Source organism: Syngnathus acus, chromosome 9 (assembly GCF_901709675.1).
Source record: "Syngnathus acus chromosome 9, fSynAcu1.2, whole genome shotgun sequence".
In the NCBI taxonomy this organism is placed as follows: Eukaryota; Metazoa; Chordata; class Actinopteri; order Syngnathiformes; family Syngnathidae; genus Syngnathus; species Syngnathus acus.
The window spans coordinates 4,268,734-4,292,301 of NC_051094.1; the positions used below are offsets into that span (position 1 = coordinate 4,268,734).

Consider the following 23,568-nt stretch of genomic DNA (forward strand, 5'->3'; position numbering starts at 1 on the left):
TGGGGCCTCATTCTCTTTTTGCTTTTCATCCTCCTTATTTTTTTAAATTCCATTTTAAAATCCATTTTATTTTGTCATCCACTTACTGGTTGACCTAGTCATGAACCTTTTTTACAAATTGTCACCCACTCTTCATTTTTTTCAAACCCTGATAGTACCAAAAACATTTGCTTTTTTTATTTTATTTTTTTTAAATGTGTTGTCCACTTCCTGTTGTGCTTGCAATCACCTGGTGGCAATGAAGACTCTTACGGTTTGAAAAAGAGAATTGTTTTAATAATTTTCATCTCGCTTGAACACGAACGACGTTGGCACACTTTTAAAGGGACAGTACGCCCAAAACAAACTTACCACTTTTAGTCCCCAACAATTGAATAAAATAAAAAGGCACAAAAGATACAAACATGCAACAACTTATACAACGTACGTAAATCATGTGACACGCATGGCACATGCACCCTTGACACACGTGTTCCAGCAACCCCTGCAGTTGTTTCATGGTTACGCAATTGAGTCAATTCTCTGCAACAAGACTAAACATCTACTCCAGTTGAAAACATTAGCTTGCTCCTCGCATTTTCCTCGCAAGTTCGAGAAGGTCCAAAAGGATTGTTAAAGCACAACAAGAAATCAAAGAAATGTTCAAGGATGAAATGAAGTTTTCCCAGTTTGCTGATGCGATAGCAGGATTGGATTGTTACAGCATAAGAAGCACAAAAATGTTCTCAAACAACATGAGGTCCAAGAACCAAGTGCATATTCTCAAAGCCTGATCAACACCAGAACACATCCTTCAGACGGAGCTAACGACGTTTCAGAATGTCCAGCAGCAAAAGAATTGATTTGTGTTTGTACAAAAAGCAGCAATATGACATCACTCATTCTAGAAGACATCACCAGATCCACATCAGACCACATCTTGCTTTTCAGACATCAGAGAATGTTGTTCTAGAAAGTCCTACAACCAAAAGGAACATTCTAGGATGACACCCAAGAACTTGGTGAGAATATCAAACCCACATTAGAGAAGACCAGTCATCATGAGGAACATCTAGGAATGATTTCCCAAAATTAAACTAAAGTATGTTTGAGAAGACCATTTGACAATCTACTTTTCACCTTGTTCTTCAGTGCTTGGAATGTCTAGAATGTCAAACATTCAAAAATGACAACCCAAAGCATGCTCAGAACATCAAGCTCGAGCACATTCTAGAAGACCAATCACCAACTCAACGGCAGTATCTTGTTCTGCAGTCTGACCTCAGAACGTCAAATGATTGTAACAGCACAAAAACAAACATTCTAGAATGACATCCAAGAACAGCAAACGGAGAGATTTTATCTTGTCCAACAGTTAAACGATTAAAGCACAACAACGAAAAAACTGAAGTTCCAGAATGACGTTCAAAAACACCACACTGAAGAGCCACTCATCAAATCAAGGCCAGGTGACGTTGTTGTGTTGCTGGGAATGTTCTGGAATGCTACAAGGTCAGCAAGTCGAGTGCAGAAAGTTGTGCCGACCATTCCGAGGTCGCTCAATGTTTTGTCCACCATCTGATTAGCGTGCAAACAAGCTCCGTGAATTTCGCCCCCACACCTGGAGTGCAAGCTGTGTGAGCTAACGGTGCAAGCAGCTGAGCAAGAAATTGTTCAGTCAACCATCTACGGTTAGCTCGCCATGGATGGGTCACCATGAGTTGCGAAAGCTAACGGTGCTAGTGGTCCAGCGAGCTCTTTATAACACAGGGAGGGCCGGAGGTGGAACTGAACCCGCACCCTCCGAACTGTGAGGCGCAGGCGTTGGACTTGTGTGTCACCAATGGCGCCCAATTCGCTTAATTCTAACTGAGTGATATCGACCCACAAGCTAATGATGCTAACGGGCAAGATGGATCCCAAAAGCGATCTTGGTGGAGTCCGATTAGCTTGTCGACAAATTATCATAAATATGGGTAACAACAGGAGTGCTAGCTAACGATACTAATGGAGCTAGCAGTCCGCAGATCCTCAGATCATTCAATGTTGCTAACGATGCGTTTCCATGAATATCAACTGGAACTTGGGTGCTATCGAAACAGGCTAAAGATGCTACCGATGCAGACGGATTTGAAATAAGATGGTGCCCAATTAGCTAGCCAACAAATTACCATGAATTTGGAAAACAATTTGAGTGCTAGCTAATGGTGCTTCAAGTCCGGAGAGAGCCTTAAATGTGATGTCATCAACGGCATCGGTTAGCTTGCTAATGATGATTTCCCATTAAGTTTGACTCCAACTTGAATCATAGCTGATAACGGTAACAGTCCAGAGAGGTCCAGTCAAGCTTTGCTGACAACCTGGGTTGCATCATCCAAGGGGGCGGGCTTACAGTGACTGGCATGTTCTGAAAAGAACAACGAACGTGTCCGTGTGTCTTAAGAGGGGTGTCGGCGGTGGTCTTTTGAAGGGCCAGGCAGGCCTTAAGTGGTCTTGACCAAGTCATAGACATAGATGTGGAAGTCATCGTCAAACTTGATGAAGTAGACCGAGGGCTTGGCCTCCACCTGATGGATGACCATCCCCGAACGCTTGCCTCCGTCCTCTTTGGCGTACTCCACCTGCTTGCCCACCAGACTGTCTACCACCTCGCCCGGCTCGCGCTCCGATGGCGCGCTTTCGCCTGCGGGACCAACGGGGAAAATAAATTCCATTTTCAATGTGGAGCTTTCAATTTTGGTTGCTCCCCGTGATTTTGACATTATTAGCGATGGAGTGACAATGATTTTGAATGAATTTCAGGTCGGACTCACTGGCGTCGGGCATGATGCGCAGATCTCCCTCTTTGTAGTCATCCAGCAGCTGGTACATGTAGAGCACGGGGTCCTTCTCGTAGGTGATGAAGAACCAAGACGTCATGATGGGCGCGCGGGCCAGCACCATCCCCCGCCACTCCTCCTTGGGCCCGTCCTCCGTCTCAAACATGTGCTCCACCGCCTTGCCGATCATGGCGTCGGCCAGCAGCGCGTCCGTCACACGAGCCGGCGCTGAAGGTAAACGGCGACCGCCGCGCAAGTTAAATCATCGCTCTGTCACTTTGTTTTTAGTTTGGAGTCGCTCTATATTAATAGATAGTATTATACATATTAATAGTTGGACGTTGTGGTTACTTGGCCTTCCTTGTACACAAAGGCCCAGGGTGACTGTCCAAAAAAAGTCAAACGGCGTTTGACACGGAACCTCTGCTGATGGCAATTTCTAGCTCAGACATTTTGCTTGGTTGGTCAGGTCGGCACCACCTTACCCACTCGGTCGGGCAGAACCTGGAGTCCGATGACGCGCTGATCGCTGTGCAGTTCCAGGCCGTAGATGCAGTCGAAGCCGTCGTACTTGATCAGGTAGAGGGACGGGTTGACGGGGACCTGGTCCAGAACTGTCCCCTTCCACTGGGACGACTTACTGCCTTCCTTCCAAATGTGCTGGATCCTGCAGCCCACAATGTTGGTCTTGACTGGGGACAAGGTTCTGCTGGGCCCCACGTCGCTCTTATGTTTCCTGTCAGAGAAGAGGAGACATTTCAGAACCTCTTTGGCGTCTTTGTGATTTCTATTTTGGCCTTACTTGTGAGGATTCTTCCGCTTCATCATGTTGACCGACACACCAGAATGTCCTGCAGTACAAAGTTACCCCGGTTTGCTCAGTGGGGAACTCGGAGACACTCGCGGCAGGATGGCGGACACTCACCTCCGTCCGCTCGGGGCCGCGGGGCGTCTGGGCTCTTGAAGGGGGTCTTCATTCATCCACCTGGGTGGGGGGTGGGGGATGGGGTCACTGGAGGGATGGGGAGGGGGAAGGAGGGGGAGGAGCAACACCAGGAATTAGAGCGGCCCCTGAAGCATTCACACTGGGGGGTGCAGCTGAACTCCTGGAGGGAAAGACCAAGTTCCAGCTTCGGTCCAACCTGAAGACAAAAAAAAGAAGTTGCATCCGCCTATTTTATTTCTTTGTACTTTGCCCCTTTTTCAAACCATCTAAATATGTTGAGTTCCAAATCCTGCCTGCATCAATACCAGATTCAGTCCAGTTCAAAAACATTCTTAGCCAGGAACACTTGGGCCAGTTTAAACTAAACCAGACTTAGCCTTCAATGAGTGCTGCAGCTCAAGAGTGTTTCGTGCCTAGACAATAACCAAACTCGGTCTTGAACCAAAACACGCTTTGCATGGAAAACCTGAATAAAAGCACACCTAAACCACGACCAAACTCAAACCAGTGTGTGTGTATATATATATATGTTTAAAAGACCCAATATACATATACTTGGGCCAATCCACCACCGTTGATACTTTGACGCATTCGTGTACAATTACTAAATGAGCAGCAACGTCAATTCCCTGCGCCATACAAGACGTTTTAGACTACAAATTACGTCACGACACCCCCCCCCCCCCCCTCGCAAGCACACCGAGGTTCGGAATGTGCTACTTGTAAGCATACAACCGAGGCTGAACATGTTTTTGTTCTTCCCTTCAGCGGCCACGAGAATATTAGAAAGCTAAGGATGCTAACGTGTGTCCGGCGCATGTGTGATGGAGGGTGACTTGCGTACACAAACATTTTTGACAAAAATGCGCATTGTGTGTAACGAACAAAGGAGGAGGTGGCGAGCTGACACTGCGGTGCCAAAGGAGCTTTGGTTTTGGCGCAAACGCGCACAAAGGAGCGCGCGGCCGGCCGGCCAACGTGTCCGTTTCCTTACCGACTCGACGTTCGGCGTCGCGGTACAATCGCAGTCGACCTCCGCGTACCAATTGATCCGCTTTTTCTCCGCCAGCGTTGTTCAACGCTTCACCAAGTTTGCGGTGCTAACAGCGGAAGCACCGCGGAAGTGAGAAAGTTCTGCCTTTCAAAGTTAAAGCATGACCGTGAACTACTGTACGGGGTTTTATGTTACGATGGCCTCATACGTGGAATAACTCAGTTATGAAAATAACTGACGGGGGACTCGATTCGCTTTAATGCCTTTTATTGTAAATGCTTGCAATGAACCAATCACTTGCCGTATTAGGACACTTTTATTTTAAAGATCCCGCGGGCAAAAAGATATCCAAAATAGTGACGCCAGTGTCGTCCCGCCTTTTCTCATGTTGCTAAATAATGAGTCTTCACTGAGTGTTCAGTGCTGCCGCTGCAGCTCGAGTTTTTCCTGTCTAATAGTAGTACTGAGCTATTTTGTTGACCGGATGGGCGCGTAATACAGTGATCCCTCACTACTTCGCGTTTCGTTTGTCGCGGCTTCACTACATCGCGGATTTTTTTTTTCCAAATTAAAAAAACATTTAAAAATCAATATAAAACTTCTAAATTGAGGAAACGTGTGTCTAACCTTTAGGACAATGTAGTATTGCTCCAAATATTCGTTTACATACCTTTGGTGTAGGTGGCAGCTTTACTAAATCTCAACTTGGCAAAGCATCCAATAAGGCCTCAAAAATACTAAAGAATGAAGACGAACAGGACAACGATCTATATTTGTACAAAAGATTATTTTCAGGAAACTCGGGCAAATTGGTTTGTGCGGCGCTATTGCGGGGGATTACTGCACATTTCCCTGTCTTTGTTGTGTCTCCGCATCATGTGTGCAGTCAAAGTCTTACTCTGAGCGTAGCTTTCCCCACAAACTGAGCAACTATAAGGCTTTTCTCCTGTGTGCGTTCTCATGTGTGACACCAGATTTTGCTTCTGGGAGAATGTTTGCTCACAAACTGAACAACTAAAGGGTTTTTCTCCCGTGTGGATTTTCATGTGCGACTCTACGTGCGACTTATGAAGGAATGCTTTGTCGCAAAATAAGCAACCAAATGGCCTTTCTCCCGTGTGTATTCTCATGTGTTTAACCATGTTTGGCTTTTGCGAGAACATTTTACCACAAACTGAGCAAGGGAAGGGTTTTTCTCCCGTGTGTGTTCTCATGTGCGATTCCACGTGTGTCTTACGAGAATACGTTTTACCGCAAATTGAACAACCAAAGGGATTTTCTCCCGTGTGTGATCTCAGGTGTGCAATCATGGTTTCCTTATGAGGGAATGCTTTACCACAGGTCGAGCAGCTGAAGGGTTTCTCTCCAGTGTGTATTCTCACGTGTGCCTGCACATGCTCCTTTCGAGCAAACGTTTTACCACAAAATGGGCAACTAAAAGGTTTTTCTCCTGCGTGCGTCTTGGCGTGTTGTTTCTTAGCGGAACGTTTAACACAAACTGTTTCCAAGTTGCCCAGAGTTGTTTCCTTTTCACAGCACTCTTTGTTGTCATTTTGACAGTCTGAGCAGCTCCTCAAAGGTTCTTCTGTGTCGTCGCTGCCCGAAAGTGGAGCTAAGAGGTCTTCTGGTGGGGGTCCCCCACTTGCACTGCTACGATGAAGCCGTGACCGCTCGGCCGGTTCGTCTTTGTCGTCTTCACTCTTCACAAAAACGACAGTCAGTGGCAACTTGCTGACGTCAGTCTCCTCCTCTTCCTGTTTAACGTGCGGGACCTGTGAACCCTCTTGGTCCAAACTCGATCTCCCATCCTGATGATCGATCAATTGTTGGACGCCTGGATAGAGCAGCAAACTTTCAGATATATTGGCCCAAGCAAAGAGACAGACACATTTTGGCCGTTGGCTGCTCATGCCATTTGCTACGGAGAAATAGAAGGTGAGCAGGTTTTATTTCATTTTCAAAAAATGTGCTAAAATTACTGTGGCTCTTTGGATGTGTGTTCTTCAAATTGTTGGAACAGATTGCTTGTGTAAACAATATCGTCTTTTAAAGATGGATGGACTGCAAATAGGCGTATCCACTTGCATTTATTGATATTGCTCTAATCACAGGATCGTGTATTTTTTTTTATTATTGATTGAAAATGCAAAAAGTAGAAGACGAGTAACCTGACCTTGGATGTGCATCGCGATGTGATTCTTGCCATTAGCTTCGTGTTGTTTACGTTCTAGTTCGCTCTCCTCGTACGACGCCATTATTCTGTTGAATAGTCAGAATGTGTTATTAGTCGCTCCCGCAACCACTTCATTGATGTTTTCAAAGTCTCGATTTCACCTGGTTTAAAGTCGCGTCGTTTTTGCGTTGTCTGAAGCCGCTCCGACTTCTTCTTCGGTGGTAGCTTTGAGGTAAGTTAACATCCAGGGGAGCGCAGGCCTGCCATCTTTTTTACTAATTACTAATAATTATTAAATATAATGATTATTAATGATTATTACAGTGGTGAGGCGATTCTGCACTTCAGTCCATTCAAAATTTTGAATTATTGGATATAGTAAACGGCTATCGGACCCGACTTTTCTTCTTCTATTGGTTACACTACCACAAAGCCACCATCGAAGAAGAAAAAGGCGGAAGTTAGTGTGACTTCAACGTGGCCATACAAGAAAAAAACACAGAGGAAAAGAACGACGGCGATCAGGTGTGAAATCCACTGGAAAAATCACCAGCGTTGAAGTAGTTGACGCGTTTGCGACTCATAACATGTTCAAATTCTTCTACAGAAAAAATGGCGTCGTGCGAGTGGCATCAAAAACATTCGGAAGCTGTTGGCCAAAATCATATCGGAGGTCTGTCACTGGTCTCTTTTTTCCCCCTTCTTCCTAAACTCTTTAAAATAAATATAATTTCAGAATGCCGATGTAATGATGTTGGTGGCGGCTTGAGGATTTGTTTCACCCCTACGTTTAATGTAACGTAACTTGATTACTTTTAAATGATTACTGGGATTGCATTATTCTATCCGAAAGGTAGAGAAGGCATCACTCAGAGAAGGCATACTTGTTTTGTTAGAAAAAACAAATTGTCAACTGTATTGCAGTTTTATAGGAACATAACTGATTGGTGTTTGTCTTGGAGGAACATAACTGACTGGCTTGTGTCTTGCAGGCGTCCAACAGTGTATTTGTGGACTCGTGAGCACCGGTTTGGAGCAAGAGGGCCTCCAAATTAAAGAGGAAGGCAAGGATACACTGTCCCCTTCTGTTAAGGAGGAAGGGGAGGAGGTTGACATGAGTATGTTGCCACTTCTTGCTGTCACTGTGAAAAGCGAAGATGAGGACGAAGAAACACCCGAAGGGTCAGCGCTTCATCATGGAGACCACGATGGAGGACCAGTATCAGACGGCCTCTTAACTTGGCTGTCAAACAACAATGACCCGGAGGAATCTTTGTTGAACGGCGCAGACTGTGAAGGTGACCACACAAAATCAAAATGCTCTCAGGAGGTGACAATTCTCGGCAATAAAGAAACTTCACAAAGGTTGAACGAAACGGAAACTATCTCAAGTTGCGTTGAAAGCATTGCTGAAAAACGACTTCCTACTGGAAACACAGAAGAAAAACCTTATTGTTGTTCAACTTGCGGTAGAAGTTTCTCACGGAAGGCAAATATGGAAAACCACATGCAAACACACACAGGAGAAAAGCCCTTCTCTTGCGCAGTTTGTGGGAAAATGTTTTCCCGGAAGGATTATGTGTCATTACACATGAAAACCCATACGGGAGAAAAACCATTTTGTTGCTCTGTTTGTGGTAAAACATTCGCTCATCGGTCCCACATGGTATCGCACATGCGAACACACACAGGAGAAAAACCTTATTGTTGCTCACTTTGTGGGAAAGCGTGCTCGCAAAAGGCAGACATGGCCAAACACATGATTGTACATAGTAAAGAAAAAAACTTTGCGTGTGCAACTTGTGGTAAAACATTCGCCCGCAAATTAAGCCTCCGAGTACACATGAGAAGTCACACTGGAGAAAAACCGTTTTGTTGCGTAATTTGTGCTAAAACCTTCACTCGGAAGGCAAACGTCATAAACCACATGAGATCACACACGGGAGAAAAACCTTTTAGTTGCTCAGTTTGTGGAAATACATACTCCCGAAAGGACCAAATGTTATCGCACATGACAAGTCATACAGATGTCAAACCTTTTTGTTGCTCAGTTTGTGAAAAAACCTTCCCTCAAAAGACAAAATTGGTAAAACACATGAAAACACACACAAGTGGAAAAACATTTGGTTGCTCTACTTGTGGCAAAACTTTCTCTCGTGAAATATATCGAGCCATACACATGAGAACGCACACTAGAGAAAAACCATTTGGTTGCCGAACTTGTGATAAAGCTTTCGCTTGCAAAAGATACCTTGTGGTACATATGACAACACACACAAAAGAAAAACCCTTCAGTTGCTCTTCCATAAATCAAGTCTAGCCGTACACTTGAGAATGCATACTGGAGAATTTGTTTTTATTGCTCCTTTTGTAGTAAAACATTCAAATTTTTTTTTTCCTCATTCCTCTAATATCATTTGTTCATCGTCTCGTTGTTGGCGAGAATACTAAATGTATTTTTTTGCGTTAGTCTTCTCTGAAAATCAACACGAATTCTGAGAAGCAAGAACGTAAAAGATTCTGCATTCTCATCTGTACTTGATCATAAATTCAATTATACTTCATTTAATCCCCACTTTCATACTTTGATTTAATTGTATTTACTGGTAAATGAGTTGATTGCTTTTTGCTGTTCACGTATACACAAGATGACTTGTACAAACTTTCGCACTTTTACAAAGAAACAAAGAATAAAGAATCAAAGCGTATACTGTGCTTTTTTTTGGTCACGCGCACACATGCACACAGCGTCAAATTTTCAGTGAACGAGTGACCCAATGACTTCCTAAAGTGATTCGTTCTTTTTTCAGTTCATATGACTTCAACCAGTAGGTGTCGGTAATGCCCATTGAAGCTGGTGCCACCCCGCCGTAAAACAAAACGAAGAAGAAAATGACGTAACTTCCCGTTCATGAACGAGTCGTGAATTGCAAAAAAAAAAAAAAAAAAAAACACTTATAGTAGTGTTTAAATAACGTGTGTGCATATATACGCCTAAATATTGTTATCCAATATATCTACTGCAATTTCACATTAGATTGCTGGTTTGAAATGTACTTTTATTATTATTTTAATAAACATTAAAACCTGTTAAAACTTGTCTGGTGTTTTATTCCTTATTTTTTTGGTAATGAAAACAAAAATCTGACATTTGGTTAACTGCTTTATATGACAATATGTATATGTGTTTTACGTTGTGTAATATGTGTTGGTGTCCCCCAAAATAAAGAGCAAGTAGTCAAATACACATTCTTGACACGTACAAAAAATGCATAAAGTTATTAGGTACACCTGAAAATGGTGGTGTACCTAATGGAGTGTCCGTGTGACGTCACAGATCAACCAGCCAATCAGGAGGTGGGGGTGAGGGCGGGTGTGGCACTTTTCACTTTCAGTTAAGCTTTGGCCATGATTTTTCCCTAATGAACTGGCCTGTTATTAGGTACACGTAGAAATGGCGGTGTACCTAAAGGAGTGTCCGAGTGATGTCAGAGATCAACCAGCCAATCAGAAAGTGGGGGTGAGGGCGGGTGTGGCACTTTTCACTTAAACCAGGGGTGTCGATCTCCAGTCCTCGAGGGGCCGCGTTCCAATATGTTTTCCAAGTTACCCTCGTTAACGCACCTGCGTGAAAAGTTTTTGGTCATTTTCATTTTTGCAGGAGCTAAAACTTTTCACGCAGGTGCACTTAACGAGGGAATCTTGGAAAAATGTTGGAATGCGGCCCCGAGGACTAGAGCTTGACACCTGTGACCTTTGACCATGATATTTCCCCAATAAAGGGGCCTGTTATTAGGTACACTTGAAAATGGTGGTGTACCTAATGGAGTGTCCGTGTGATTCCCTCGTTAAGTGCACCTGCGTGAAAAGTTTTAGCTCCCGTGGAACGTGAAATGACCAAAAACTTTTCACGCAGGTGCGCTTAACGAGGGTCACTTGGAAAACATGTTGGAACGCGGCCCCGAGGACTAGAGCTTGACACCTGTGACCTTTGACCATGATATTTCCCCAATAAAGTGGCCTGTTATTAGGTACACTTGAAAATGATGCTGTACCTAATGGAGTGTCTGTGTGATTCCCTCGTTAAGTGCACCTGCGTGAAAAGTTTTAGCTACTGCGGAACGTGAAATGACCAAAAACTTTTCACGCAGGTGCGCTTAACGAGGGTCACTTGGAAAACATGTTGGAACGCGGCCCCGAGGACTAGCGCTTGACACCTGTGACCTTTGACCATGATATTTCCCCAATAAAGTGGCCTGTTATTAGGTACACTTGAAAATGGTGGTGTACCTAATGGAGTGTCCGTGTGATTCCCTCGTTAAGTGCACCTGCGTGAAAAGTTTTAGCTCCCGTGGAACGTGAAATGACCAAAAACTTTTCACGCAGGTGCGCTTAACGAGGGTCACTTGGAAAACATGTTGGAACGCGGCCCCGAGGACTAGAGCTTGACACCTGTGACCTTTGACCATGATATTTCCCCAATAAAGTGGCCTGTTATTAGGTACACTTGAAAATGGTGCTGTACCTAATGGAGTGTCTGTGTGATTCCCTCGTTAAGTGCACCTGCGTGAAAAGTTTTAGCTCCTGCGGAACGTGAAATGACCAAAAACTTTTCACGCAGGTGCGCTTAACGAGGGTCACTTGGAAAACATGTTGGAACGCGGCCCCGAGGACTAGAGCTTGACACCTGTGACCTTTGACCATGATATTTCCCCAATAAAGTGGCCTGTTATTAGGTACACTTGAAAATGGTGGTGTACCTAATGGAGTGTCCGTGTGATTCCCTCGTTAAGTGCACCTGCGTGAAAAGTTTTAGCTCCTGCGGAACGTGAAAGTGACCAAAAACTTTTCACGCAGGTGCGCTTAACGAGGGTCACTTGGAAAACATATTGGAACGCGGCCCCTCGAGGACTGGAGGTCGACACCCCTGGTTTAAGTGAAAAGTGCCACACCCGCCCTCACCCCCACTTTCTGATTGGCTGGTTGATCTGTGACATCACTCGGACACTCCTTTAGGTACACCGCCATTTTTACGTGTACCTAATAACAGGCCAGTTCATTAGGGAAAAATCATGGCCAAAGCTTAACTGAAAGTGAAAAGTGCCACACCCGCCCTCACCCCCACCTCCTGATTGACTGGTTGATCTGTGACGTCACACGGACACTCCATTAGGTACACCACCCTTTTCAGGTGTACCTAATAACTTTATACATTTTTTGTACGTGTCAAGAATGTGTATTTGACTACTTGCTCTTTATTTTGGGGGACACCAACACATATTACACAACGTAAAACACATATACATCTTGTCATATAAAGCAGTTAACCAAATGTCAGATTTTTGTTTTCATGCCCAAAAAAATAACAAGGAATAAAACACCAGACACGTTTTAACAGGTTTTAATGTTTATTAAAATAATAATAATAATAATAAAAGTACATTTCAAACCAGCAATCTAATGTGAAATTGCAGTAGATATATTGGATAACAATATTTAGGCGTATATCTACGTTATACGTTATTTAAACACTACTAAGTGTTATAAAATCAAGATTACCCAAAGAGAAGCATAATCTCCCCGTTGTTGCATAACGGCGCATCCCTTCATGCAATAAAAATCGTAAATCTACATTCTGGCTTACATAGTTCACGCCAGGAGACGCAACACCTTCACTGACTGATCCGTTGATGCACGGGAAGGCAGTTCGCGAACGGGAAAGTCAGGATTCGTTCCCTCACTGATCCGTTATCGCGATGAACTGGAAATGCGAATCACTCACTGATTCGTTCACTCACTGATTCGTTCACTCACCACTCACTGATTCGTTCACTCACTGATTCGTTCGTTGGTGAACAGGAAATGCAATTCACGACTCGATCAGGAACGGGAAGTTACGTCATTTTCTTCTTCGTTTTGTTTTACGGCGAGGTGGCACCAGCTTCAATGAGCATTACTGACACCTACTGGTTGAAGTCATATGACCTGAAAAAAGAACGAATCACACAATAAACTAACTTACAATAAAACTTTTTGGTGCATAATAAAATGAAAACTGCAAACTACACTTTCGTTCAATACCGCTAGAGGTCTGTCGACTGCCTCGTCGACTTCAAGATATTGGGGAGTTTGTAGTTTATGTTTTAAAAAGATTTCAAGCTGTCAGACTAAACAAAGCCAAAAAGGTGCAGTTATGATCCTTTTGTACATAAACGGTGCATCGACACATGCAGATGGACAAAATAAAAAATTGCAGAAAGTTGTCTTTATCTTCGGTGAAAAAAGGTCATTATTACCTTTATGCCATTTCAGGTGCACTTTGTATTGCTCTTTGTAACAATTTATAATAAATAAAAAAAAAGAAACCTATCCATTGTCCTGCAGTACACATTATCTTACTGCTGGAAAAGGTCTCGGTTCCAAATGAGTGAAGTGACATATAAAAGAGCCAGAGTACAGGTAGGTTTTTATATAAAAATAATTTACTTGAGGTGAACAAATAACAGACACTTAGTAATAAATAGCCTTCAGGTAAGAACAATATTTCCTCAGTCTCACTCCAATCTCCTTCTCGATTAGAGCACTCATATTATGTAACCCCACTTAGTGGTTTCAATAATTTGAATAGTTTACTTGTGTTTGACGGGTCGTTACCACCCTAAATTTACTGTTAATCTTCTTGGGTTCAATTATCTTCCGAAGTTAACTTTGTCTCTCCTTTTAAGTTAGAGAATTACACAATAATTTGAATTTACCCTTCAGGATGACAAGACAATGGCTGGATTTTTGTATTTTTCTCATGAATCTTTTTTTGTATTTGCTTTAGTAGAGTACATTTGAAAATATGGTTAGATTCCTTTTTAAAAAATGTCATTCCGAGTGTCCTACGTCCTAACGCCGTACACCAGAAGGAATGCAAAACTGGCACATGCACACACGACACAAATGTTAAATATGAATGATTACTGCTAGTTGGTTGATGTTTCTAATAATTTGGCTGCCTTGGTTCTCTACACAAGAGGGTCAAAACATTAGAAACAGCACTCACAACCCAATCCTTTAAAACAATCAAACAAAAAAAGACTTTGCATGAGCCATTGTGGGTGTACCTAATAAAGTGGCCGGCGACTTTTTTTTTTTTTTTTCTTTTTAAATCTCCCTGCTGGATGTGAGCGAACGGCAAACGTTGTGGCTACAAGGGTGTGGGCGGGCGCACGTGCGGGTAGAAGTGGCGCGTTGTCTCCTCTGTGTGGTCCGGGTCATCGGGGTAGCGCGTCCGCAGCTCATCGTTGGCAACGTAGTGCGTGTGGGCAAACTCGCAAAAGTAGCGACCCACCTCAGGGTGACCGATCTCCAGGGGGGCTGGATGGAGCTCCAGGTTCTCTGAACAAAAAAAAAAAAGGATTAGACTTTTAAAAATAAAAATAGGCACAGTTAAATTTAAGGTCTTTAGTCACTTAAATTTTGGGTCTTGAATCATTTAAAATACGGCAATTCAAATAATCTAAAATCAAGAGAAGGGGGAAAAAAAAAAATGTTTGTGACAGAGTTTTATGATAACCGAGTACTTTGTTACCGAGTAAAATATATACCATTATAACAAACCCAATATTCATCTGTCTTCCGAACCTCACAAGGGTCGCGGGCATGTCAGAGCCTCTCCCATCTTTTGGGTTTAATCGGATCGCTTTACCTTGCGCGGCATATCGGCAGGTGCCGTCCTGCACCAGGACGTTGAAGAAAGGCTGCTCTGCGCCATCAGGCAGCTGGTGGACCCTCATGGTGGTGATCCACTCCTGGCTCATGGTGCACTTGGGGTCCCAGCCGTAGATGACGCAGTTGTAACCCGACCTGCGACGCAGGAGAGGTGGGCAAAATGGACAAGAGTGGCTGGGGAGGCGCTGCTGAGGTTGCCCCCGTAACGCACCTCTTGTGTTTCATGACCAGGCCTACGGAGTAGCGGACATCCCGGTGGTCGGCCGCCCCGCGCTGCTTCACCTCGGGGGCGGGGGGGTGCTTCATGTGCTGGATGTGTTCCAACGTGTGCTGCACCAGGTAGCCCACTGCGCCATGCTGGGACGGGTCCAGCGCCTGGATGTGCTGTAGGATGTCTAGAACCTGCCCGGTACCGTTCGAGGGAGGGAGGAGCAACGTCGGTGAGAGCAAATACGCGTGAAGTACGCGTGAGAGGAAGCACCTTTTCGGGCCAGATGCCGAGGTGGAAATAAAGCCTGGCCTGCAGCAGAAGGTAGGGAACGTTGTCGGGGTTGATGGTGAGGAAAAGGTCCAGCGTGTCCCTCAGGAGCTGGTAAGACTTCTCGTTGATTTCCCTCCACAAACAAAGCAAAAGAAAAGCAGCGTCTATCTAGTTGGTCTTCTTTCTCGTACTGGCCGGCACATGGCTAATCAATGTGTCGCCACTCCATGGCGGGAATTCTGCGTTGCAATGACGCGACAGAGTTGTGGCGCCTGCCCCCTGTTGCTTTGGCACGCACACACCAAACGTAGGCAATCAAGTGAACCAGTACCCTCTTTTCCCGATGTTGAGCAGGTTTCCCACCATCCTGAGCAGCACGTCGACGGTACCGATGCCGGTGTAGTAGTCGGCGCTGGCCTGGTGCCCGATGAGGTACTCGCACTCTTTGGCCGTCATCTGCTTGCCTTTGCCGAAAGCGTCGATGTACACGTAGTCGTAGATGTCGTCGCTCCTGCGGAAAGTGGGCACGCAGTGCTGCAAAACTGGGGATGAAAACCAAGCGTTGCCTTCAAGTACCTTTGTTCGCCGCTTTGGCACCAGCGCAGCAGGAAGTGGCTGGGGAAGTTGACGGGCTCCAGCTTGACGCCCAACCTCTGGGCCAGCGTCATGTAGAGCACCGAGAGGCTGATGGGGATGCCCTTGCGGCGGAGCAGCACCTGCAACACAACAAAATGGGTCCCATGGGCTGTCCATACAGTTCTTATACAATCGATAAAATGAGTCATTTCGATCCCGATTAATATATTCGGTGGCCAGCCACGCTGGTTTTACTTTATAAGAAGACAAAAGTGAATCAAATACAATATCAAGAGGTGAACAGGTTGCGTCATGGTTACGACTCCTTAGTGTGTGCAGGACTTGGCCACCGGGGGGCAGTGTACTAGTGATCAAGATAAAAACGAACGACAACCGCGTAATAGTCGATAAAGACAATTGTCTGCAAATTTTTATTTTGTCCATCTGCATGTTTTGATGCACCTTTTATGTACAAAAAGATCATAACTGCACCTGTCAATGTTTTTTGTCAGCCTGGCATTTTGCGTCGCGTGTTAGCATTAAGCTAGTGGCTTTAAAAAGGTTGTGTGGACTTTTGCCTTTGTGTTTAGTCTGACAGCTTGAAATCTCCTTTGTAAAACTTAAACTACAAACTCCCCAATAACTTGAAGTCTACCTGGTGGATGTAAGAGTTGAGCGGGTTGTAGTAGTCCACTTGGTCGCCCTTGATCTGCAGCTGGTCGTACAAGACGTCATTGAGGGCGCAGAGGACCTGCCGCTGGAGCTCAAAGTCCTGCAGCGGAAGACGCTTGCCCCCTACGAGACGACAGAGTGGGTATCAGCCCCCAGGACGGACCTTTTGACTGACTTTTTCTTTTGCCAGGTCACCTGGAGCCACGCAAAGGCTAGGGTGGGATGGATTCTTCACCCGCAGCGTCTTCTTGACCTTCTCGGCGATGTCGTCCAGCTGCGCCGAGATCCCGTCCGGCGTGACATCGGCCAGCGGGTTGCAGTATTGGTCCACCAGGACGGCACCTGGACACACGTGTGCGTACTTTTGCGGTAGCTGTTCGGACTGAGATGATTACAATTCCTCATTTACATGTAAGCTGACTCCTCTAGGAAGGGTTGCCCTCTGAAGGAACCCTGAGAAATGACAATAAAATGATCTGGGGATGGATTCCAAGATTGAAACAAAATGGCTGACCTCCTGTGTGTTTTCAGTCACGCCATCGAGAGGCTTGCTCCAATGGTTGTTTTCTCACCTGCGAGCGCCGACTGCTGCTCGGGCGGCTGCTCCAGGAAGCTCTTGAGAGCTTGCAGGATGTTCTGTTGTCTCAGGAAGTAAAGGATCTTCTTTGCATAGTACTTCAGCGTCAGGCTTTTCCTTTGTGGAGGCAAGGAGAGTGCAAATCGGCGTTTTAGCAAATGCTCTTGTAATAGGAGAAGTACAAATCAAAGTGAGTTACATCCAAAGATAACGACCACAAACGCTTGTTTTTAACGTTGGAGAAAAAAAAAAGCATTTTTAACAGCATGGGTAAATTGGGGGCACTCCTAAGTCAAGGGGAGCCAGCAATGTACTTGCAGTCGCTCACGTACTTGTCGCAACGGGCTAGAAACGCGAAGAGGCGTCTAACCTCTTTTCAGCCTCGAGGATAAAGAGCAGCTCATCCTCGCAGAAATGTTCAGGCATCCCCAGCGATTCAATCTCTGCAAAAGTGTCGCCCAGCACCTGGCCGATGCATGGCTGGAAGAAAAATCGGTTTCAAGGTACTCATTTTGCTCGTAGCGCGCTTCGCATTTGACTATATTGTGGATTTTGTTTTTTACCCATTTACCACAGGCAAGTCCCAATTTAGAGCTGCGCGCCTTCAGCTTGTATGTGTTGCTGCGCAATGTGTTAAGGTAGCACTTGTGTGAAGGTTTCTCATTACAGTAACATTGGCCCGAATATGGTGGTTGCCATTTAGTGTTAGCGCTGAGCTAGTGCACATGGACTTTTGTAGAACAAAACGATAGTTTGGTTGAATCTTTTTTTTTTTTTTTTTTTTTTTAAATATACAATGCTTAATGCTCTGTTTGTGTATGGTACTGCTCCATGTGTGTTCAAGTAGCAGTTGTTTAGAGATGTACAATTACCTTCACGTTAGTTAGCCCATTAGCCCTCCAACATTACTTTTGTGGACTTTTTTTCTTATGTGGTTTGGTGTTTAAACATGCAACATTTAATTCTCTTCACCACTTCCATGAAGAAGCGCTGGGAGATGGACTCCACCGTCCTCCGGATTTGGATGCCCACCCGATGGCGCGTTTTGTACTCGAGCAGCCAGTCGCAGCTCTCGTTCTGCGGATAAAACCTCTGCAACCGCGGCCATCTGAAAAGTGATGTGAGAATGGAACTGTAAAATAACCATACAAATTTGAAGTCACAACTTCCCAACTCTCTAAATGTGAGCGTGGATTTAATGAGTTGTTGGATAACTTTTTGTATGTGTATCCACACAATTTGAAGGGCATCAGATCAATTCTGCAAATACAATAAGCTTGTTGGTGAAAATGATATGTGTACAGTATTTTGCCTAGACCAAAGTTTGGTTATTTAGTTCTTTGGCCTCTGTTGAGAAGAGAAGGTGGATGAAAACTGAAGATCATCTGCCGACTCCTGATCAGTTTGATCAATTCACTCCTGAAATGATGCCTTCCAAGTGATATTCAAGGTCATTTAAGTAAATGTGTTTTATAACTGGCTGCAATGGAATTTAAAATAATAATAAAGAAAATAACAATAAATCAATTTTAAAAATATGGTTCATCTCTTCACAACGGTGAAAAGGTGATGCATCATATTCAGGTAAAGCAGTGACAGTGAATGGGCACTGAACCAGGAAAAGGACACAAGAAAGACATTAAGATTCAGGACATTACTGATAATATTAATAATCGCTATAGTCATAATAATCATCTAACAGCAATTATGCCGACCTGAGTTTATACTGGTGCCCCCACACCTTTCCTCGGCCGTGGCAAACGTCGCGCAGGCGGAGGCAGCAGCAGGACACATTACAAATGTCGACGTAGTCGAGCACCGGCAAACACAAAATGTGTTCCAATAACTCAGTGGGCAAATCAGTCAACTTCTCGCCGCAGCGGTCTCGATTTACGTGCCCGGCTTCACTGCCGCTCCTGGCCTTCGTCCCGGTCGGGCTCGACAGCCGCTCTCCGGCGACACAAGTCGCCATCTTATCTGTTTACCCCGATTACCTCATCGCCCTGGCCCCGCCTCCTTATGGCGCAGGGGGCTGGACGAAAAGGCGGGGCGGAAAGAAGTGATGTGTCCTGATTGGTTGTTTGCAGGAGAGGGCGGGGCAAGATGCATTTATTGCCTAAATACAGCGCCGCGAGCTTAATCAAGGTTCAAATTCAAGAATGTGATGCAGAATTTACAGTACAGTCATAAAAAAGTCGTTATCCTTTGACAATAATGTAAAATGGTTAGGGTTAGCTACATTTTCCACGACGACCTGAACACAGAGCAAACATTTTTGATCAAACAAAAACCCACGGATTGAATTTGCCATTATGGTGAAAGTCACTAGATGGCAACAGAGCGCTGTGGACGTAATACTAATCATCGTTGCCATTCCACGATTATCCGAAAACTGCTGCATCCTGACGAGGGTGAAGCGGGTGTGATGATTCATCTCCTTTAGAGAATAAGGATCTCGCAATTCCATCAACATTTTCCAACTTTGGAGATCCTCAAATGGCTGGCGTTGCAAAAAAAAAAAAAAAGTTGGGGACTGCCGCACTGTGCTAAAAAAATTAAAAAGGTGTGGGGGGTCAACTATCTATGAATCAACTTCAGCGCAGTTTTCATGAAAAATATCATGCTGATGGATGATTCGATCTTTTAACAAGCACTGCAAACCACAATTCACTTAACTCTCACGACTTCCATCCCACAAGGCGAGATCTTCACGGCCCAGCTTCGTCTCATCACTCCGGACGCAGCCGCCGACTTGGCCGAGCTCTGGTATGGAAGCCCACATATCCGCCAAAGTCCACGAAAGGATGAAAATGTTAGGCTTGAATGAGCTCGTCCGACTTTAGTTGACAGGAAGACTTTCTTTTTGACAGGTGGACAAGCTCCAGAGAGACTGGGAGTTCTGCCTCAGTAATGACCCCAAAAAGCTTCCCCCTCGCCTTTTAGCCAATTTAACCGCCCGAGAAGCTGCAGATTGGGAAAAAAAAAAAAAAGGCCCATAAACTGTATGCTGCCCGTAGTCAAGTCTCTGCTCCACAGCACACTCCATTTTGCTTTAAGCAGTGCTCGGCTTTGATCAGAGGCGCTAAATAACTTTATCCGTGGACATCTTGTTTGGCCGTTAGCTGAAGTCGAGCCCATTTACTTTGCTTGCCGGCACTCGCTGCTCATTAGGCAAGCCCGGAGACGTTGTCAAGTGTGTTTCTAGACTCCTCCAACGGGGTTTGACTCCATGACGTGACAGGCCGCAAAATCGGCACAAAATGGCGCTTAACTCTCAGGAGGTTGGGAAAAAGACACGTTGGGTAATATCACACAGTTGCACATCTTTGGCAAGTGCGTATGTTGAGCTTACGTGCATGTGTGTGTAGTTGAATGTTTGTGCTAGACCTACATAGTGTATTGCCACAACTCTGGTCAGATGGTCCATGTTGTCTTGCCGAGTGCTCATCCTGCCTCAGCGGATCCGCAGCCAGTGTCTTCTCCCTGTTGTTTGGTATTCCGAGAGCACGCCGCTCCACAAGTGGCTTTTGACACGGCGCTTTGGAGATAAAGCCACACTTCTCTCTGGCGCAGAGGCCCGGTCGAGCGTGAGCTGAACGAGTCCGGCTGTGAGGCAAGCGAGACGCCGGGCTCGGAATTCTCTAGCTCGTAATTTTTTTGGGTGGGTGTGCTCATGCAACTACATCACATTTAATTCTGATGACTGCGGGATTTTATAAAGTACATTGTATTAGCGAGTGCCGTTGTTCTTGTCGGGGGGACAAAGGCAGACATTTTGGCGGCTTTTTTTTTTTTTTTTTTTTTAAACGTGGCTTTCATTAGTCTCATCTTTTAGTTTATCTCATCATTTAGTGAGGGCAGTGGCAGTAGTTTCTCTGTCAATGTGAAGAATGATATTTCTGCTAAACCTTGGTTGATAAGTCGCCTTCGACCCGTCGGCTGTGTAAATCTCAGACATGATCTGAAAAGAGCTCAAGTATAATCAAGTCATGGCTAAAAGGAGCTTCTCGCAGTCACATGACACTTAATACGTTTTGAGTATGCAGAGGGGATTGCGATAAGATGAATTTTAACGTATGACTGCTGGGGGGGGTAAGAAAAAAAAGAAATGGCGCAAGAGGGAGAAAGTCTGGTTTCTCGCTGAATTGGATTTTCTCTCTGGGCAAGAAAATAATCCCAGCGGGATAACTCAGGTAGGAGAGTTAGCCTGAAGCAAGAGGGGAAAATTGCTCTTTACCTTCCTCCCAACCTCCCTTCATCTGCGTGGGTGAAGAGGAGCACCGTATCTCTCCCTCCGGTGGGAAATGTTGCTGCTCGTCTGCCATTTTACTGTTTGGAATCCCCTCTTCCCTGGTGGACTGATGTCTCGTGCACTCGGATGCACACACAAAGAGTATAGGAGTCATTTGGCTCTTTTTTCCTGGCATAGAATGTTGACAATTTGTCTCAGTCAAGTGTTGATGGGGAAATGCGGGCAATTGCATGGCAAATGTTGCCTGCAGTTAGCGAGCATGCAAATGAGTTTATTTTCAGACATGGTAGCTCTTGCACGGTAACGCTCCCTGATGAACACTACGCGGCTTTTCAGTTGGCCCATGAAATGCCATCTTTCGACGAGAAGTACGGCACGTGCGTGCAGTTGATTGTTGTTAGGCTTTCTTTCGTATATAACCTGTGCAATTGAGGGTTTTCATTTTTCCAGTCATTTGGGTGAATGGGTTACTCTGCGGTGGACACCTGTTAGGTGGAACACCATTTCACAGTAAAGAGTTTAAAAAAAAAAAAAAAAAAAAGGATATAACAGTTTGATTTCCCGCGGACTTGTTTTTCCAGATTGAAAAATAAAAAAAAAAAGAAGTTGTTTGTTAATGTGCAATGTCATCGGCAAATCGATTTAAAGCATGCACTTGTTGGGTGGTTAGTCGGCTGTTCAATCGGTTGTTTCGGTTTGATCATTTGTTTGCTCTTTCATTTGTTAAATTTTGGTTTTGTAGTTGTTACTTGATAAACTTTGTTTGGTTCATTGCTTGGTTTGTTGGTTGGGATGGTTGATTCTTCTTCCGGTTGGTTGGGATGGGTTGATTGGTTAGGCATAGAAGCGAATGGTAAAATCGATACTTCAATTTTTTTAGCGGTACGGAAGATGAACGAACAAATGAATAAATGTCGACCAAATTTCCCGTCGCTGAAAGAAATCGATTTTGGGTGTTTTATTGTCGAGGCATGGTCTGGACCCAACAATTGCTCTTCAATGGCCACTAAAAGCTAAAATGTCACCAAAGGTAAACTCGAGAAAGAGGTAGCGGGTTTTTATTGACGAAAATGTCTCTCCGAGTGTCAAGAATATGGCAAAACTCTCAAGTAGGTCAACAGGATTGACTTTGAAGTTATGTAAGTGGCGCGGCACTGCGAGAGCTCTGTGAGCCCCATCACAATCCCCCCCACACACATACATACACACAGCTTTTGCAAAATGAAGCTCCGACTGTCGTCAGGTCTGGAAGTTCTCCCCCTTGTAAACTCTATTTTTAGCTTTGCGAAGTGCCGTTTTGGCTTTTTTTTTTTTTCCCAGAGATTGAAACGTTCTTCCTCCATGACAACAATCCCGTCCTGTCTTTCGCGCCACAAAATGTCAGGTGTAGTAGGCTTTAGGCCAAGCTAGTTTGCTGTGGGCCTAGTTATTGTCGATTTTATGAGCCTCAGCGTCAGGCCGAGTTAATTTCAGCACTAGTTACATAGCTTGAGGCCGAGTTAACTTTCTCTTAATTAGCTTTGGTTCTAGCGAACGGATGGCAGAGCTGAGGACGACGTTGTTGCCTTTGTCCGACAAGTGACGGCAAAAGGGGAAAAATGAAACTCAGCGCTTACTATTTGATCTATTTTGACTTGACTGGAATGGCGTCGTATAGCCGCACGGCTAACAAGGCTTTTACGATTCAGGCAGGGATTGTAGGACAAGGCGGCCGCTGTCATTACCAGCCGGAACATTCCGTTTGGCGCTTTGCGTCAACTTGGTGAAGGCGGCGGCGCACATTCCCCGGAGAGAAGCGTAAATAATGGATTTTTTCCTCCCAGCGCAGAGGAGGTGATTCAATAGCCGCCATGATCCTTTCGGGAAAGTTAAGCAAGGATATGGCGTGTGACGTGGGGCTTCGCTGGTGACTCTTTCCTGCTCATGATACCGCCCACAAAAAAAAAAAAGACTTGAAATCTACCCGCCACGGTTTTCTGAGTCATGAGGCATTTTTGATGTGCCGCAACATTCAATGAGCAGTGTCTCGAAAGAAGCCTTTCCCGAACCGGTTTGTCGCACAAGCGGCCTCGTTGACATAGTCCACCCTTGAGGACGCACAAGATTTAAACGGCAAGAGCAGTTTCAGTGATTGTTATGATTGCATCCGTAGAAAAAAAAAAAATGATGCCAAAGTGTTTAGCCCCCTTTAACAGCTTGGCATAGTCAGTGGACCTAATCATTGGAGTGTGTGACATCTAAAAATGTAATAGCACTCGGAGATTCTAATCACGGGTGTTTCTCGAGCAGCCGCTTTGCAACTTTTAACATTCCGACGTAATTGGCGTACACTCTTTGACCTGCACGCACCCTGAAAAAACTAAATTAAAATGAGTCATTTTAA

General features: G+C 44.9%; 4 protein-coding genes across 7 annotated transcripts; 1 reads left to right on the forward strand and 3 right to left on the reverse strand.

Annotated features, from left to right (window-relative positions):
• Positions 1-254: 254 nt before the first annotated feature.
• Positions 255-4,873, reverse strand: spinb (spindlin b). 2 transcript variants are annotated; one of them, XM_037259175.1, is made up of 6 exons: positions 4,739-4,873; positions 3,724-3,940; positions 3,601-3,649; positions 3,284-3,534; positions 2,793-3,026; positions 255-2,671 (listed from the first exon to the last, which is right to left on the reverse strand). In XM_037259175.1, exons 2-6 carry the CDS (start codon positions 3,773-3,775, stop codon positions 2,463-2,465), a joined length of 795 nt encoding a protein of 264 aa, XP_037115070.1. In that variant the 5' UTR covers positions 3,776-3,940; positions 4,739-4,873; the 3' UTR covers positions 255-2,462. The 2 variants fall into 2 exon arrangements, with proteins under 2 accessions (XP_037115070.1, XP_037115071.1); XM_037259176.1 differs by having other exon boundaries at positions 255-2,662; positions 4,739-4,872.
• A 118-nt stretch (positions 4,874-4,991) lies between these two features.
• Positions 4,992-7,181, reverse strand: LOC119127248 (gastrula zinc finger protein XlCGF8.2DB-like). 2 transcript variants are annotated; one of them, XM_037259130.1, is made up of 3 exons: positions 7,082-7,181; positions 6,912-7,005; positions 4,992-6,572 (listed from the first exon to the last, which is right to left on the reverse strand). In XM_037259130.1, the coding sequence occupies exons 2-3, from the start codon at positions 6,991-6,993 to the stop codon at positions 5,563-5,565; spliced, it is 1,092 nt and encodes a 363-aa protein (XP_037115025.1). In that variant the 5' UTR covers positions 6,994-7,005; positions 7,082-7,181; the 3' UTR covers positions 4,992-5,562. The 2 variants fall into 2 exon arrangements, with proteins under 2 accessions (XP_037115025.1, XP_037115026.1); XM_037259131.1 differs by having other exon boundaries at positions 6,912-6,997; positions 7,073-7,144.
• A 135-nt stretch (positions 7,182-7,316) lies between these two features.
• LOC119127218 (gastrula zinc finger protein XlCGF57.1-like) lies at positions 7,317-9,599 on the forward strand. Of its 2 annotated transcripts, XM_037259085.1 has the most exons (3): positions 7,317-7,436; positions 7,519-7,584; positions 7,904-9,599. In XM_037259085.1, the coding sequence occupies exons 2-3, from the start codon at positions 7,524-7,526 to the stop codon at positions 9,229-9,231; spliced, it is 1,389 nt and encodes a 462-aa protein (XP_037114980.1). In that variant the 5' UTR covers positions 7,317-7,436; positions 7,519-7,523; the 3' UTR covers positions 9,232-9,599. The 2 variants fall into 2 exon arrangements, with proteins under 2 accessions (XP_037114980.1, XP_037114981.1); XM_037259086.1 differs by lacking the exon at positions 7,317-7,436 and having other exon boundaries at positions 7,459-7,584.
• A 3,774-nt stretch (positions 9,600-13,373) lies between these two features.
• fbxo21 (F-box protein 21) lies at positions 13,374-18,934 on the reverse strand. Its single transcript, XM_037259001.1, has 12 exons — positions 18,649-18,934; positions 17,906-18,041; positions 17,304-17,413; positions 16,929-17,050; positions 16,552-16,698; positions 16,340-16,479; positions 15,685-15,824; positions 15,440-15,619; positions 15,109-15,241; positions 14,839-15,029; positions 14,605-14,762; positions 13,374-14,294 (listed from the first exon to the last, which is right to left on the reverse strand). The coding sequence occupies exons 1-12, from the start codon at positions 18,903-18,905 to the stop codon at positions 14,104-14,106; spliced, it is 1,905 nt and encodes a 634-aa protein (XP_037114896.1). The 5' UTR covers positions 18,906-18,934; the 3' UTR covers positions 13,374-14,103.
• Positions 18,935-23,568: the final 4,634 nt, after the last annotated feature.